This window comes from Balaenoptera acutorostrata, chromosome 8 (genome assembly GCF_949987535.1).
Source record: "Balaenoptera acutorostrata chromosome 8, mBalAcu1.1, whole genome shotgun sequence".
In the NCBI taxonomy this organism is placed as follows: Eukaryota; Metazoa; Chordata; class Mammalia; order Artiodactyla; family Balaenopteridae; genus Balaenoptera; species Balaenoptera acutorostrata.
The window spans coordinates 38964141-38982964 of NC_080071.1; the positions used below are offsets into that span (position 1 = coordinate 38964141).

At 35.9% G+C, this 18824-nt stretch overlaps 2 protein-coding genes across 3 annotated transcripts; one reads left to right on the forward strand and one right to left on the reverse strand.

Moving 5' to 3' along the window:
• Positions 1-256: 256 nt before the first annotated feature.
• Positions 257-5723, forward strand: PJVK (pejvakin). The gene is made up of 6 exons (XM_007190401.3): positions 257-467; positions 1202-1397; positions 1914-2055; positions 3161-3278; positions 5139-5237; positions 5431-5723. The coding sequence occupies exons 1-6, from the start codon at positions 257-259 to the stop codon at positions 5721-5723; spliced, it is 1059 nt and encodes a 352-aa protein (XP_007190463.1).
• Positions 5724-8990: 3267 nt separating this feature from the next.
• Positions 8991-17818, reverse strand: FKBP7 (FKBP prolyl isomerase 7). Of its 2 annotated transcripts, none has more exons than XM_007190400.3 (4): positions 17342-17818; positions 16122-16273; positions 11502-11632; positions 8991-9327 (listed from the first exon to the last, which is right to left on the reverse strand). In XM_007190400.3, the coding sequence occupies exons 1-4, from the start codon at positions 17590-17592 to the stop codon at positions 9166-9168; spliced, it is 696 nt and encodes a 231-aa protein (XP_007190462.1). In that variant the 5' UTR covers positions 17593-17818; the 3' UTR covers positions 8991-9165. The 2 variants fall into 2 exon arrangements, with proteins under 2 accessions (XP_007190462.1, XP_007190461.1); XM_007190399.2 differs by having other exon boundaries at positions 11502-11635; positions 17342-17678.
• Positions 17819-18824: the final 1006 nt, after the last annotated feature.

Here is an 18824-nt window from a genome sequence, read left to right on the forward strand (position 1 = left end):
GCAATTCCAAATTAGACTTGCTTTTAGTATATCATTTTACACCGTTAATCTATAATTCATTACCTGAGCACACCAGGGGAGGTAGTGTTGTAAATTGTACACTGGTAAGCTACTCAGTGAAACCATGCTTTGTATTTTTAACGTGTATAATTATATTTAAAATCAAGCAAGACTTAGTTTTATGCCTGATTTTTTTTGAAAACATGGATTTGTTATCTGAGGGTTGCAGTTCATGACGTTTTAATACCGTATTAATATGTTTGCTGCGGCTACCAAGAGCTTTGTCAAACAAGTTGGAGATGGAGGGAGATTAGTTCCTGTTCCAAGCCTCAGTGAGGCTGACAAATACCAACCTCTAAGTCTGGTGGTAAAAAAGAAGAGATGTTTTCTGTTTCCTAGATATAAATTTACTTCAACACCTTTTACACTGAAAGATATTCTTCTAGGAGACAGAGAAATTTCAGCTGGTAAGTTTAAATGTCTGTTTGGGAGTGACTACTCATTCAGCTATAGTATTGGTAATCTAAACATAGGTTGTCTGTGCTACCTATGTTCATCATATTTATGTACTTTCATTGATAAAAGCAACTCTTATTACTGTGACAGTAATAATATTGTTAACAATGCCTAACGTTTGTATAGTATCAAATCTCTTATTGGTTGAATAATTTCAAATGTATTTTATAAGATTATTTATTGTATAATTTAATTTCAGTTATTTTATAAATTGTTTTAACCAAATCAACTTAGAGTATGACATAATAGTATACTTCTTCATCTATAAAATGGGGGTATTATTCAGTCTTGCCTATCTCACATGGTTAAATGCGATGAAAGTAATTTGTATTTATTATTTGATTCAGTTACTACGGTTGGTAAGCTGAAATGTATTAACAGGCTAATATTAACATTTTAACAAATTTTTCTTATAAACACTTGTTTTTCTTTCAGCTAGCCAGTGGATCTTGATGCTTAAGTATTCTGTTGGCTGAAAGAGAATTTGAGTTCATTTAAAGTACTCTGGATATTTATTTCTCTTGTTGTCAGATTAATTGAATTGCTCTTTTTAATCTTGGTTTAAGATGTTGCCATTCTCAACATTTGGGTAATCAAGTCTTAAATGGTAAATTAATGTGCTACTATACATATTTACATTAGATGAATTCAAGACATTTAAAATATTGATTTCCTTTTCTTAAAGGTATTTCATCTTATCAGTTACTGAATTATGAAGATGAATCAGACGTTTCACTCTATGGAAGGCGAGGCAACCATATTGTGAACGACGTTGGGATTAACATTACTGGATCAGATTCAATTGCAGTAAAAGCTTCATTTGGTGTAGTAACCAAACATGAAGTGGAAGTATCAACATTACTCAAGGAAATTACTACGCGGTCAGTATAATACTTCCATGTTTTTATTAAATATTTTAATTATATAAACTTCATTACAAAGAGTGCTTAAAACATTCAGGTTATATTTTACTAGAGTAATCTGTTTGATTTATTTGAAATACTGCAAATTAGTAATATGTCCAAGCTTTGGATAAGTGTAGATATCTGGAATCATTTGGTTTAAAAAATATTTAACTGTTCTGCAAAATCACTTTGGCTCTGCCGCATTTGCTAAATTATAAGATTACAAGACTTCAAGAATCTGCTTGCAGCAAATACACTAAGAGAGTCTCCTCCAGCAGACTCCTATAGTATGCATGTTTTAACAAAATAGACAGGAGAGGCAGATTATTAAATTTCTTTTGAACACACCTTCTGATTTGTATTAGGACTGCCTTGATTTACTTTTAATTAAGGTGGATCGTGAATAGTAACACATGATAATCAAAAAATGTACCTGATTATACATAGTTAGATGTTACAGATTCTTGTGAATGTCTGTCTTCTTGATTTTAGAAAAATTAATTTTGACCACAGTTTGATACGTCAGTCAAGGAGCAGCAGAAAGGCAGTATTGTGTGTGGTCATGGAAAGCATCCGAACCACACGACAGTGCTCACTGTCTGTGCACGCTGGAATTCGTGGGGAAGCCATGAGGGTAAACCATTAGACTCATTAGACTTCTCTTACTAAAAAGCTGCAATGGGAATTTTTTTAAGTATTCAGTTTCTAATGAGCCTTGTGTATTTTGTCAAATGTTGAGATTAAAAAGCTGCAATTGTATATAGGATTTTGCACACCAATGATTTTGTTTTAGAATATGAAAAAAAATCCAAGAAAATTTGAATTATCAACATGTAAAATAATGTAAGAAAACACTAATCCTTGTGAAATAATGTGCACAATGGAGTCTCTCATATTACTATTATGCTGTTTTAAGAATACAAATTGAGTGGTTATGTTGAGTTCTTTGATTTTATTTTTAGGTGATACAGTTTTTACTTAATTTTAAAAAGTTGAGTTTATATTTTTATATTAAATTAATTTTTCTAAAATAATATTGTTAATGGCCAAACATGCTTCATTCAATGTTAAGTCCTTTAAAAAATCTTGAAAGCTATTTGTGTTTAATTTTTAGCTCAATTATGGTATTATTTGTCCTTGTCATTCACCTAATAATGATGCATAATAATGACTTGATTTATTAAAATGAATTATTAGAAAGATAGGGTACAATGATAATCGTTTCAAATCTTTGCAAACGAAGGTTCTGTTCAGTGGCTACATTAGGTGCCCACCAAATTGTTTAACATTGGATCATTTTGGGGGCATGAACTGAGCAAAACATATACTTAATTGTTGGTAATTGCTTTGGAAAGCTGCTGAAAACTCTGGGGGCTTTGGAACAGTGGACAGAATAGGCTAAAAACAACTGTAGCACTTAAAGGCAGTTGGTTTGCAGTTGAAAGAAAAAGGTTTCTATGCCAGAGAGCATTACCCATGTGGTAGCACTAATCATTGGCTCTGATACAAAGTAAATGAGAAAGTAGTGAGAGGTATTTCCTAATATAGATCACAAGTCTCCAATGGACCATTAATTTGGACCTCTGCTAGAAACAGTTGAATTCAAGTAGGAGAATTCTTTGCTTGTAGGGGTGGGGATGTGTGTTTTTGGTAGGATTGTAGGGAATGTTTTATTTCTCCAAAAATATATCCTTACCTGTTGTGCTCCTTAACCATGTTATTTAATTTATTTAATATAGTTTCATTTTATGGATGAACAGAATCCCAAGGGAAGGGACAAAGCTATTGTTTTTCCAGCACACACAACCATAGCTTTCAGTGTTTTCGAACTCTTCATTTACTTGGATGGTGCCTTTGGTGAGTGATTTGCATGAAACACCAAAATGATTATATTTTTACAGAAGGATTTAATGAGAATCTCTGTCTCTTTCTGAGTGTCTAATAATAGAAGAGTGCTGCTCTCAGTACTGTCAATATTATGTTTGGATGAAGTAACTGGGAAAGACCCTCCAGTCTTTACTTACTCATTACCTCATCCCTGTTTCTTGAGGAAGGCTGTAGTCTTCCCACCACCCACTTACAATTATAGCTAAGAGTGAGAACGCAATCCACTGACAGTATTTCCTTGACTTATATGGGAAAATAAAAAATTATCGTCTAATAGGTAGTTTTTGATGATGGCAAATAGAGTAGGTAGATAGTAAGATGTCGAAGGTGTCAAGGCATCCAAACTAGGGTACCCAAAGACAACCTTTCTTCTGGTTTTCCTTTCATAGACCCAGCTCCCCCAACTCCGGACTCTCCCTAAAACCTTAAAGTTACAAATAATTCCCTAAAATTGTCACCTTATATAATACTGCAGTGCAGCTCGGTTTAAATTTCTACATTTCACAGGTTTTAAGATTATTAGACCAGCCAGCTCAAGTCTAGGTGTAGCCCAACGGACTAGGCAAGGGAGCCCCTTAGCCATGGTGATTTATGAACATTTTAGACCTGTTTTTGTTTCTGCAGTTCTGTCGGAGGAGGGAATAGGGAGTCCAGAAACAAATCACACTAATTAAATTCTATCTGGGACACTAAAGGGTGTAGGGTTTTTTTTTAAAAAAAGATTTATTTATTTATTATTTATTTATTCTTTTGGCTGCATCAGATCTTAGTTGCAGCATGTGGGATCTTCATTGAGGCATGCGGGGTCTTCGTTGGGGCATGCGAGATCTTTCGTTGTGGCATGCGGGCTCTTCGTGTCAGCACGCGGGCTTCTCTCTAGTTGTGGCCTGCGGGTTTTCTCTTCTCTAGTTGTGGCATGCAGGCTCCAGGGCACGTGGGCTCTGTAGTTGTGGTGCTTGGGTTCCAGAGTGCATGGGCAACTAGAGTTTGCCGCACGCAGGCTTTCTACTTGAGGTGCGTGAGCTCAGTAGTTGTGGCTTGTGGGCTTAGTTGCCCCGCAGCATGTGGGATCTTAGTTCCCTGACCAGGGATCAAACCTGCGTCCCCTGCATTGCAAGGCGGATTCTTTACCACTGGACCACCAGGAAAGTCCAAGGGTGTAGGTTTTTACAATAATATTGATCACTAGAAGTGTAAACTGATAGAACTGATATGTACATCAAAATTTTAAATTACATATATTTTAGCCTTATTTACACTTTTAGGAATTTATCCTATAGATACACATATATGAAATGATGTGGGTATAAGGATAGTCAGTTCATAATAGCAAAAGATTGGAAATAACCTTAAGGTATATTATCAGCAACTAGTTGAATAATGGTGCATCCACACAATAGAATACTGTGAAGCCATTAGGAATTATGTAGCACTGAAGATCTTGATATGGAATAATCTCTATGATATTTTAAAGAAATGTGTATCTATTTGAGTCTAAACAATTTTATATACATACATACTTACATACATATATACATATTCTTTATGCATGTAAAATATATGGAGTATTTCTGGAAGTACACACAACAGTAGTTACCCTGGGGTATAAAACTGAGGCTGGGGTCAACGTAGAGACTTATTTGTCACCGTAGCCTCTTTTTGTACTCTTTGAATTTTGTACCATGTAAATGTTACCTTTTCTAAAAATATGTAAATTTTAACTTAAAAAAATAAAATGAATGGCACATACCAGAATTCAACCACAATTAAAACCCCCAATAAAATATGAGTTGTTCAAATTATAACATCTTCTAAAATTTTTTTTTATAGACCTTTGTGTCACTTCAGTGTCAAAAGGAGGATTTGAAAGGGAAGAAACGGCAACATTTGCGCTGCTCTACAGATTGAGAAATATACTGTTTGAAAGAAGTATGTCCACTGAAGATTTTTTTCTTCTCAGATTAACACTTGAGGTTATCTCTTCAGTAATCCTGTCTTAAGAATTTAAATTTAAAAGCCAAATTTCATGACTGATGGTTTAGATTCACACATAGTTTTAATTGCAGTTTGGCTATACATTTTTTATTTGACTTTTAACACATTTCTTTTTTTGTCCTTTTAGATAGAAGAGTGATGGATGCCATTTCTCGTTCACAGCTTTACTTAGATGATCTTTTTTCTGACTATTATGACAAACCTCTCAGCATGAGTGATATTTCACTCAAAGAAGGGACTCATATCCGAGTTAATTTACTTAATCACAACATTCCAAAAGGGCCTTGCATACTCTGTGGCATGGGGAACTTTAAAAGGGAGACGGTTTATGGGTGCTTTCAGTGCTCTGTCGATGGGCAGAAGTACGTGAGACTTCATGCAGTTCCTTGTTTTGATGTTTGGCACAAGAGAATGAAATAAAATGGAAAATCAATGTATCTTGCTGGTGTTTTAGGTGTAACTGTGCCACACACCTTTCCAAAATTATCTAGGTTTGCTTTGATGAGTTGTAGCAAATTAAAGAGGGAGGGGAACAAGAATTTAACCTGTCTGGGCATCATTTTTCCCATCTATAACGTGGAGATGATAATAGTATCTACCTCATAAATTGTCATGAAGATTAATAATGTTTATATTGGAAAAGGTTTAAATATAAAATTCAGAATATAGATATTCCTTCGTAAAATCTGCCAGTCACTTTAGAAGTATATTTTGGGATTTAGTCTTATTATACATAGAACTTTTCTAGATATCAATTTTATTTTTAGTTGGCTTTTAATTCAAGATCTAAGAATGACAAGAGTACACAAGTGGCAACTTTATGGTGCTTTAACTATTGCCCTAGGTCTGGTAAAATGAGAAAAATGTGTTAATAATTTAATGTAATCCTAAATGTTTAATTGTGGTATCAAATTAAAAGCACACTGAGCTCAGTGTGGGGTTTTGTGTACACAATTAAGGGTGACTGATAGTAGTAATGGGCTGCCATTCTGTGATGTACATATATATGTGCTCGCCAGCTTTGTCTTTATAAAAACTCACTACAGTTATTTTAAAGTTAAGGCAGCTGGGACACGTTTATTTCTTTTCTCCTTTGAAAATGTTTAAAACATTTAACATATTTAGTTCTGCGAGATCTTTTGCATCTACTCTGTAAGACATCTGAAATTTTTTTATACACAAGCAACCTAAATTATTTACTATACACCATTTTTAAATAATTACAAAAATACTATGTTAAAGTTCCAGAAATCAAAGTATATAGTACAGCAGTCACTACTCGGCATATGCCTATGAAGGCATTAGGCAATTACATAAATACGAAATACTTGTATATATATGTATGTAGAAGGATTAACATTTTACCTTTTTAACTACTTAGATGTGATTAGAGTTTTAGAGTAAATCTCCATGTTCATTTACCATCATCTATAATTTTTTAAATCATAAGTTTAGGGACTTCCCTGGTAGCGCAGTGGTTAAGAATCCACCTGCCAATGCAGGGGACGCAGGTTCGAGCCCTGGTCTGGGAAGCTCCCACATGCCGCGGAGCAAGTAAGCCTGTGCGCTACAGCTACTGAGCCTGCACTCTGGGGCCTGCGAGCCACAACTACTGAGCCTGCGTGCCACAGCTACTGAAGCCCACACGCCTAGAGCCTGTGCTCCGCAACAAGAGAAGCCACTGCAATGCAAAGCCTGCACACCTCAAGGAAGAGTAGCCCCCTGCTCACCGCAACTAGAGAAAGCCCGCGTGCAGCAACGAAGACCCAACGCAGCCAAAAATAAATAAATAAATAAATTTAAAAGTGATTCAATCCATTTAGTGTTTAAAAAAAAAAAACCACCATGAGATAGCACTAGGTATTCAGAATCTTCAAATTGCTAATAGTAAGCTTTGGCAAGGATGAAAAGCAACTGAAACCCTCATAGTAGTTGAAAAACAAATTGGTACGATTACTTTGGTAAACAGTTTGGCATTATCTGTGACAGAAAGTCTCTCCTTGATCAAACTTGTCGGGCTCTTCTGAGCCCTCTGCTTGATTAGGCCCAATAGTCCCCGCTCGCCGCAACTAGAGAAAGCCCGTGTGCAGAAACGAAGATTCAACGCAGCCAAAAATAAATAAATAAAAAACAAAAAAACATAAGTTTAAAAGCACTTGGTATGAAAACAATGGGACAGAAAGGTTAGAATTAGAAACAGTTTGTATCATAGGATAATTTCCATATATAGCCTTCACGGTATTTTTGTTTTGGGCAGAGTATATGATTCAGGTGCAAATACGAGTATACTGATCAAAAAAACTTCTAGTGACTTTTATTAATATGGATATAGAGAATGGGTGCAGTTTCCAAACCAAAACATAATACTGTATTAGCAAACTTAGTTTACTTGAACTGAGCAGGTTTTTCTGAGGGAAGTAAAGGGATGAAAGTTGATGATTAAGTGAGGAGGAGTTATAAAATTGGGTATAGGAATGAAGAAATATTGGGGGGAAAGAAAAGATAGTAAAGGTTTTTATTTTACAAAGTGTCTAACTCTGTGCTATGCATATGTGATATCCACTAATCTAGTGGTTTTTGTGTTGCCCTTATACTTTTAAATTATAGGATTTCTAGCAGTATATTGAAAGAGGTTAAAAGATGAACAGTGAACAATGGTTTGGAAAGAGCAAGTTTCAGAAAATGGAAAAAACTTTGTTTTGAACTCAATTGTTTTGAATCGAGCTATTTACTGCCTAACCACACTTTTCTACATACACAGTAAGTAAATCTTACATGTTCCAATAAATATGTGTCCTTTCTTGGGTACCAGCATGATCTTCTACAGCATCTCTTACCTCTTATTCTCAACATGTTGGACCACAGTGATTTGACCATGACGCAAAATTGCCATGGCACTTTATATCCTCATTTGATATCCTCATGTGTAAAATAAGTTCTACACATTTATCAAAAACTTGATGGCATACCAGTTTGTAATGCTCGTTCATGGTTAATAATAAGAACATTGTGAGAAGTGACATAGGATAGAGATACCTAGAGAAAGGGAGACTAAGAAATAGCGTAGCATCAATTTAAAACTATCAAGACAAAAAGTTAGGGATGGTAGATATAAAGGCCTATGAGAAGGAAGAGGCGTAGCACATTTATAATGATGTCTGAGGGAATGCAAGAGTCAGAGCCGTACAGACTTTATGATGCCTGCTCTAAGATAGAGGCACAAAGCCTTTGGTCTGATGAAATGTCTTTCAAACATTAGTCATTGGAACAAATACCTAAGGCCAGAAACTTGCACCAAAAAGTACAGAGACTGTGTTGAGGCTCTCTGACAGAGTTATACAACTAATACTGTCCTGCATGCATACTAAAGGAAGAGTCCTCAGTCCTATGATTTTTATATCCTACTATCCATAATGCTGTGAAATGTATAAACAAATGAAATGTTAATTCCTGGGTCCCTATTAAATATTTTAAAAATATGGGGCACCTTAAATGTTAAAATTTGGATATTTACATAACTGTACATGCTGTTAAGGTTAGAGTTGGGAAGAACTTGTGGATTTTGACATAGATGTCCTCCTATAACTTGAAGGGGAAAAACTGCCCACTAGGATGCAGAGGTCGATTTTATGGTGCTGCAATTCATGTTAACAGAATAAAGCAATAAGAAACACAATCATGCCTTACTTGAAAGTTAAATTTTGCAAAACAGCCTCACATTTATTATTCCAAAATTACATGTATTGAAGGGATCAAAATATGTTCATGGGGGAAAAATAGAAAATACAACTCAGAGAAAAGTGACTTTGTTTTACATATAAAGTACAGTAAATAGCTAAGAAAATTTAGAAATAAAAATATGCTATAGTTCATCATGTTGATAGACATTGTATTCCTTAGAAGAAATGAAGCCATCACCATCATGGTCGTTCTTCTTAAAAATATCTTCCAAAACTGCATTCTGATATGACTTGTCACGTGGCTTCTCATCTTTTTCAAATTCCTTTTTCAGGTAATGACTTATCTAGGCCAAAATAATATTTCTTTAATAAAAAGATATCATAAGAAATTTCCAGCAACTTTGAGAAAATGTTTACATAAAGAAACTCATATCTAAGACTACTTATAATAAGTGATACAAAAATTTAAAAAGCTATTTGAGGTTTAATTTTTTTCAACCTTTGAAGCAATTTTCTTAAGAGAAACAGATCTTCAAACTAGCTTCCCCCGAGGTTATAGGTGGTTAGTGGTACATACTCAGAGATTAACATCTGAATTGAATTTTGTTGAAACTAAATGCTTTCCAATAATCTACACTATCCACATTATCAAAAGAAACTCCCTCTTAAGGATTTCCATTAGTGAATAAAATCCAAATTGGTATTTATATAATCTCCAAAATTATTGGGTTGGCCAAAAAGTTCGTTCGGGTTTTTGTTACATAGTATGGAAAAACCCGAATGAACTTTTTGGCCAACCCAATAATAAATATGTATAATGAATAAAACCCAACTACAGGTTTTGAAATAAAATTTAATTTTCTTAATTTTTCTATGCTTCTATAGCTCTCCCCCAATCTACAAATTATGATCATCTCTCTAACGTCAAATAAAGAACAGGTATTCTGAAGTATTCCCTTTTCTCTATACAACATTTCTCTAAGCAAAGACACATTATAAGCACAGCCTAACATGGTAGCTACTAGCCATATATGTCCATTAAGCACTTGAAATGTGGTAGATCAAATTGAGACAAGCTACTGTAAGGGTAAAATACACAACAAATTTTGAAGATAATAAAAAATGTCATTGATAATTTTTATATTGGTTTCATGTTGAAATGGCAATATTTTAGATATATTGAGATAATTAACATTAATTTTACTTGTTTCTTTTTACTTTTTAAAATGTGGCTACTAAAACATTTAAAATTATGTATGTAACTCAATTATATTTCTATTGGAAATTATGTATATTATATAAATAAATTATATATTAATACATATAATAACTAAAGAGAGCAAAGTACAACGATTTGGAGATAGTGTTAAACAAGGCTGGGTATTTTATTTATTATCACTTTTTTTTTGCATTGAAGTATAGTTGATTTAAAATGTTTCAGGTACACAGCAAAGTGATTCAGTTATACAAATATCTATATATCTATGATCTATTCTTTTTCAGATTCTTTTCCATTATAGGTTATTACAAGATACTGAATATAGTTCCCTGTGCTATATAGTAGGTCCTTGTTTATCTATTTTATATATAGTAGCATGTATCTGTTAATCCCAAATTCCCAATTTATGCCTCCTCTCCTCCTTTCCCCCTTGGTAACCATAAGTTTGTTTTCTATGTCTGTGAGTCTATTTCTATTCTGTAAATAAGTTCATTTTTGTATCTTTTTTTAGATTCTACATATAAGTGATACCATATGATATTTGTCTTTCTCTTAGTTTACTTAGTATGATAATCTCTATGTCCATCCATGTTGCTGCAAATAGCATTATTTCACTTTTTTTACGGCTGAGTAATATTCTAGTGTGTGTGTGTGTGTGTGTGTGTGTGTACACACACACATCTTCTTTATCCATTCGTCTGTTGATGGACATTTAGGTTGCTTCCATGTCTTGGCTATTGTAAATAGTGCTGCTATGAACATAGGGGTGCATGTATCTTTTTGAATTATAGTTTTGTCTGGATATATGCCCAGGAGTGGGATTGCTGGATCACATGACAACTCTATTTTTAGCTTTTTAAGGATGCAGAAGCTAGGTAACTGAACTCCAGGACCCTGTTTACCAACTTTCTGGGCTACACAGTTCAAATTTTTCCTAGCTCTTTTAATAATCTCATGTAATCCTCACAATCCTATGAGGTGGGAATTATTTGCCCAGTTACGAATTCCTACAGTGCTGCTTGAAAAGATCTTCTCCTGTAGTCTAGGTGCCAGAAATAACTCGTAGAATTAGTTTGGTATTTTAATGACCCTCTTGCAGGGAGAAAGGAAATTAAACAGGCTGACTCAGTTTCAAGTTTTACATTAAAAAAGTACATTTTCTTCTTGGAATTTAGTTTTTTTGTAACCAGCTCTATAAAAGCAAATTAATCAGTCCATACTAGGTAGAAGTAAAAATAATAGCTGTAACACAGATGTGACAAAAAATTAGATTGTACATATGAAATCTGTTTGAATTACCTCAGTTTTAGAAAGTTGCCTGTCATTGTCCGTGTCTATCTGTTTAAATGTTTCAATGCTTCGTGGTCCTTTGGTCACAGCATAAAGCTCAATCTCAAAAATCAATGTTGCATCAGGTGGAATCTTGCCTTCTGCTAAAGGTGTAAATTTTAACAGTTTAACTTACATGAAGATAACATTCAAATATTTATTTACAAATGGCCATTATAGCATTATGATTATATTATTTCATATTTATAAAAATTGCTTTCTAAATATTTCTTAGGAACACTTTTTCCATATGTCTTCAAACCAAGTCAGTTCTAAAGACCAAGGGGACCATTATTTCCTGATTAAATTGAAATAAATATAAATCATGTATTTAAAAAAATTTATTTATTTTTGGCTGCATTGGGTCTTCATTGCTGCGCGTGGGATTTCTCTAGTTGCGGCGAGCGGGGGCTACTCATCATTGCGGTGCGCAGGCTTCTCATTGCGGTGGCTTCTCGTTGCAGAGCACGGGGTCTAGGCACATGGGCTTCAGTAGTTGTGACACGTGGGCTCAGTAGTTGTGGCTCACGGGCTCTAGAGTGCAGACTCAGTAGTTGTGGCGCATGGGGTTAGCTGCTCTGCGGCACGTGGGATCTTCCCGGACCAGGGCTCTAACCCGTCTCCCCTGCATTGGCAGGTGTATTCTTAACCACTGAGCCACCAGGGAAGCCCTAAATCATGTAATTTTTATTAATATACCCCAACATTATACAAGAGAGAGCTAGTGCAGAGAAGAAATTCACAGGCAGAACAATTTCAAAGATAGGTATCTTTTAGAAAATGATTTTGTTCAGTTATTTGTAAGTATGAATAAAATATATGTATTAGTATACATGTCTTTCAAATTCTTTATAGACAAAAAATAGTGCAATGACAGAACAAACCAGTAACAATTTCATGAAGAAATTTATAATAACAAAAAAACCTTCTAAGTATTAATTTAAATAGCTCTCTTTAATAAAGTTAATCTATTAAGTGATGTCACAGATGACTTTAGCAATCTATGGGCTACTTCAGATGGCCATTCATAAAAATGACCTGCAGAAATGACTTGCTAAGAGGCACTGGGTGGCTTTTGTCACCAGTACATTATAGTTACTCAAATATTTGTTGAATGAATGGCCTCTATCACTTATTTAAAAAATGGCTAAGTTTGTTCTTTGAAGCAAACAGTAATTTTTTAAATGAAAAAGTGGAGAATTCTTGCTAAAGTATTTATATAATCCAAAGAAAAAAGCTTGAAAGTTACAGCCAAAATAAGTGGATCAGTCATCTCCAAAACCAGGACACAGAACAATCTACCCACATATTACATGACTAATGTGACCATCCCAACCAACATACCACATATTACTTGACTTTATAGTAAAAGAGCTAGAGATTGATTGACTGATTGATCATTTTTACAAAACCCATTCCTATTCTGTCCAGTTAAGACCTCTTTATGACAGAAAAATAACTTCTCCTGACAATAATTAAAAACAAATTCAAAACACAAATTCAAATTTCTTAAAAAATATTACAAGTCTAAGTTTCCCCCAAATTCTACTGTAAACATAGAATATATTGCCAGTTAAGTTTTATCTTACTAAAAAGTTACAGTATAAAGAAGAGAAAAATATGCACTTGCTATAGCATTACTTGTATTTAGAGAAGCAGATCAAAGACTTAGGAGTTAATGTAAAGAATCTATACATACCACATGTACTGTTAATTAAAGCACTAACAAGTCACATGCATTTCAAGACATGCAGGGGTGCTCTGTGACATTAGGCAAAGATATTGCGCACAGGAAAAGACTTCTTCAAGTACTACCTAAAATAAAGTTATAGCTAATGTTAGGTCTTAATAACAACTTATTTAAGAAAGCTTATTCAATCAAGATATTGTTTGTTAAGCAGTTACTTATGGTCTACACAGCAGCTTTTAAAATAACTGAATTCAAGCTATTAGTAAGCTATTATAAATAACGCAGGTAAACTAGCAGTTAACTACATTCCAAAGAACACACTTTTGTCGGGCCTCAGTTTCCTTACGTGTAAAATGGAGGTGTTGGTGATGTTACTAGTGAGATTCATTATTTTTATATATTAAAGACACCTCAAATTGAATATGAACTAACTTCAAGTCAAATTTCTACATTTTTGTAGCAAGGGTCTGGCTTATTAATTGCTTTGGCAGACTGGGTAGTCATTTGTATCTAAGCATAAATTAGTTTACAAAAAGGATAAAATAGGTACTCATTTGTCACAGGGTAACAGGACCCAAGATGAGCACCTATTGATGAGAGGTGTGGGTGCCCTGGTAGCAGGCAGAATGTGGAGGTATCTACAAGAGAGAAAGAGAAACTCTTGAAAATGAGACTAAGGAGACTGAAAGGCAAACTCTGCCTATATCATTTTGCCTAGAATTGACCTCAACCTATGACAGCGTTTTTAGGACAAGACTGCGTTCAATTTATCTTCAATTCTCTCTCCCTCTCCTAGGTTCCTTTACAACTAAAAATAGGATACACTAATTATGGTTCTGTGGGAGCTACTTTGATGGAACCAAATGATTGGCGAAAAGCTTTGAAAGTGAAGCTGTAGTTATCTGGAACTGTCTCTTTAGGAGCTTTAAATCTGATTGGATCTGACTTGTACCACTAACTTCCCTCCAATCCAATTTGGGGCAGTGATCCCCTACTCTTGCTGGAAAGAATAGGCGTGGGAACCATTCCGCCTAATGAGTAAACTAACAGCCTTAAAGAGGGAGTGCCATTTCAACGAAATATTGGGGAGTAAAGACATTTCATTGTAGAAAATCTTTGATTACTTTAATTATATACTAAATATTTCAAATACGTGGGGTTAAGAAGGGCTCTAAGTAGAATGAGGAGGTAAAGATTCTTTCTTTGGGGAATTCCCTGATGGTCCAGTGGTTAGGACTCTGCACTTCCACTGCAGGGGGCATGGGTTCAATCCCTGGTTGGGCAGCTAAGATCCCCGAAAGCCCTGGGGTACGGCCAAAAAAAAATCTTTATAGTCTTCACACAGCAATAGGAAGCAAGGACCCAACTGAGAATGCAATATAGAAACCGGCCCTCTGCCACACTGCCCATTTTCCCCTCTTAAAAATTTCTCTATTCTGCTCCACTTTTAACTTTAGTGATTTTTAAAAATTTAATTTTGGAAAAATTAATACATGTCTTTCTCTGTCTGACTTATTTCACTTAGCATAATACCCTCGAGGTCCATCCATGTTGTTGCAAATGGCAAGATTTCATTCCTTTTCATGGCTGAGTAATATTCCTGTGTGTGTGTGTGTGTGTGTGTGTGTGTGTGTGTGTGTGTGTGTGTGTGTGTGTATACCACATCTTCTTTATCCATTCATCCATTGATGGACACTTAAGTTGTTTCCATATCTTGGCTATTGTAAATAATGCTGCAGTGAACACTGGGGTGCATATATCTTTTCAAATTAGTGTTTTCATTTTCTTCAGATAAATACCCAGGAGTGGAATTGCTGGATCATACAGTAGTTCTATTTTTAATTTTTTGAGAAACTTTTATACTGTTTTCAGTTGTGGCTGTACCAATTTACATTCCCACCAATTGGGATGTTACATACAGCACAGGGGATATAGTCAATAATACTGTAATAATTCTGTATGGTGCGTAATCTATAAATATATCGAGTCACCATGTTTTATACCTAAAACTAATATAGTATTTTAAGTCAACTATACTTCAATAAAAAATTTAGTACATGCATACAGTAAAAAATTTAAATAGTATAATATATTACAGAATGAGAGGAAATCTCCTTACCCTTGACCCTCAGGCCTCCTTCCCAGGAACATTTAATATCATCAGATGGTGTATTTTTTAGATAGTCTATGTAGATACATGACGCATATGTGAAATTTCCCCTCTCACATGTAAGCTCTCATTGAGGTTAGGAAACTGTTTCTGCATTGTACACTGCTTTATGCTCAGTGCCTAGAATAGAGCCTGGCATTGATGCTCAATAAATATTTGTTGCAGGAATATATTCTATCCCATTTTATCTTTAACACATTAATACATATGCCTCTACTTCATTCTTTTTACTGGCTGTACAATAATCCACTGTATAGATATAGCATAACTTAGTTAACTAATTTCCTACTAAGGGATACTCAGGTAGTTTGCAGTCTTGCTACCCAAAAAAGTCTGCAGTGAATGTTCTTTAAGATGTACCTTGGTACACATTCCTGGAAATGGAACTATGGGATCAGAGGATATGTGCATTTTAAATTTTGATAGAAATTGCTAAAGAGGTCGAATGATTTACATTCCCAGCAATAATGCTTGGGACTGCTGTTTTTTCCATACCTTTGCCAACTTTTATGTCTTTGCTAATCTGATGGGTGAAAATGGTATCTCATTTTTGTTTTAATTTCTCTTTCTTTAATGATGACTGGACTTGATAGAGCTAAAGTTGATTGGACCCTATATTCTATATCTTATTTAACTTTGAGAGTCTGCTTTTGATTTTTTGACTATATACCCGAAGTCTATGATTTATTTTTAAATATAACTTAGAGATATACATATTAAAACACCTTACCATAGCCTTCCTTTCCATATGCAAATGAAGGGGGTATAATCAATTTTCGCTTCTCGCCAGGACACATATCTGTCATCCCAATGTCTAGGCCTTTTATGACTTGTCCAACACCAAGAACAAACCATTTGGGGTGGCCTTCATTTTCTGTCCGGCTATAATTAAAAACAACACCTAGGTAAGTTGATTTCAAGAAAAATAAAATCAAACTTTAAAATACAGCTGAGCATTTAGTTCCAATTTAAAATTGGAGTCCTCTCTAACCATCTCTTTTCCTATATTAAGATTCATTCTGAACCCCCTAGTGGAGTGTTTGGCTCAAACTTCCCTCGTAATAGCCAGACAGAGGTATGATTTGCCCAAAGCTAGTCATTAGGAGTCATCTCATTTTCTTTTTTTATTGTCATATTTACAAAAACTACTCAACAGTTAACTTTTTAATGGGTCTCCTGCCCCTAACTAGCTGCATGGCTTGTCCAAATGACTTATTCAACCATTCTGGGTTTGTTCAAAAAAATAATGGTACAGGTTTAGCCTCAAAAAGTCATTTCAACCATGATTAAAATTTGTATCTTTTCTTCTTATTAAATTTCTCTATTCTAGATGCAAAGAACTAACTTTCCCCAATTGTATTTTTATAGGGTAATAGCACAGAAGGAGAAAAGACATTCTATCTCTGAGTAATAAACCATCAATTAAATCAGAGTAAGTAGTGGTGGGATGAGGGGGCAGGCAGGACACAGGGTCCGGAAGTCACCAGAGAAAGTCATTGTAGTGGCTTCTTGATACAGCTGGAAAGTGGCCTCCAGCCAGTAAATATCGTGCTTCTGAAGGCCAGATAACATCTCCTAAACAACTCTACGTAGTCCTCAGTAAGCAGACTCCAACCCACAGCAAAGGAAAAGTGTGAACATTCTTACAAACTGTACCTTGACTTACTTCTATAGGTACCAAGGGTAGTGGTGGTGGTCGGGGGAGTGTATGGATGTGTGTATTTTTAATAATTTCTTGGGCCAACATTTTCAGTAATTTAAAATAATATTCCATATAATAGGGAAATACTATATCAAATCTGATTTCCCCCCTAGAAATAAAAGCCTGAACTCTCACTGTTAAAAAACAAGAACAAATCAATCAAACAACAAATTAGGTTTCTGGTTGGTGGAGGGAGGCTAGATTTAGTACATCAACTGGACGCGGGAGCTGTTCGCATCATTTCCTACCTGCAGTAGAATTTCGAGCCGTCTTTAGCCAAGAAGCCGTCGTAATGGGCATTTAGCAGGTCTCCCTTTTTGCTTGTGTTAGAACAGTTTTCTGGACGATGCAAAACTTCTATTTTCACTTCCTCTATGCTCTCCTCTGCCTTTTGTCCCTGAGCAGTAAAAATGCCCCACAGGTAAAAGAAAATGATTAACCTAAATAAGAAATGCATGATTCCGAGAGTCGGCCCCAGATGACCACCGCGTTCCCTCATGCGTGTTACTCGCGCGGGGTGGCAGCGCCGGCAGCCTAGTTCCGACGCGTGGCAGGCATTGTCCTACGTCATAAAAGGCCGGGGGCGGGGTGAAGCGTGGCCCCGCCCCCTTCCCCTGCGGCGCGCCCAGCAGCGGAATTTTTGCCGGTTGGCTGCTGGTTTCGTCCTGGTGGTACCCCGCGCTTTGGCTGGCTGTCTTCAGTCGCTAAGGCAACACTCCACACTTGCACCGCATCTCCTCACTAAGTCCGCATATTTTACAAACAGTTTTCTCAGGGTTCGATAGTAACGTTCGCGTTACCTTTTGAAACTGGCAAAAGACGAAATAAGACTCTGATGGGATGTCGTAGTCCGAGGATACGATTGTCATTTCTGGGCATGAAAGGCGTCTCCTCAGATCCCTAGAGAACTGGTGGGCATCGGGGGAGGCATTCTGCTTCTGCGGTGTCCTTGAAGCGCCTTCTCGGGGTCGAAGTCATGCATTAAGAGGTTCCAGGCTAAGCCACACACTAGTACACAGAGGTACCGCTGCTCCCCGCAGCGGGGTTAACGGCGGTTCCCCAGAGCCGACTCCAGCGATTCGGGACCGGCTGCTGGTTTGCATTTCCTTTTCTCACCACTCGCGGTCGCCCTTGATTTGAGGGCTTATAGGAGTGCGGGTAAAGCTCTTAACAGTTTTGCTTTTCTTACGAACTCTGCGAGATAGGTAATTATCCACATTCCACAGACGAGAAAACGAAGTAATTTGAGTATTGGGCATCCTGTTTCAATCTCACGGCTAATACGCAGCAGGGATTTGACCAAGTCCGACACAAAGCCAGCCTTATATCCTCACCCCCAACATTTTAGCATGAAGAACTTTACAACATACAGAATAAATTTTACTACCCCATCACCGCGGCCTTATATTCACTACTTGGAGTCTATCATTAACATTTAACTATACGTATTCGATTTATTAAATACATTTCCATCTGTCCATCTATCCGTCAATTCGCCGTATTTCCAAGCGAATACCCAAAGACTTTTACCCATACCAGGACCTCAACGAAGGCCTGGATTAGGCTCTGGAAGGGCAGGTGTTATCCGCCTCAGTGATGCTAAAAGCCTGAAAGCCGCAGCACTGAGCCTGCTTATATCGGCTTTGCTTAAAGCTTGTGAAATTCCAGAAATCTGAAAATTATTGTCAGTTATACAAGGGGATGGTCATTTCCAACCAGGATTTCAAAAAA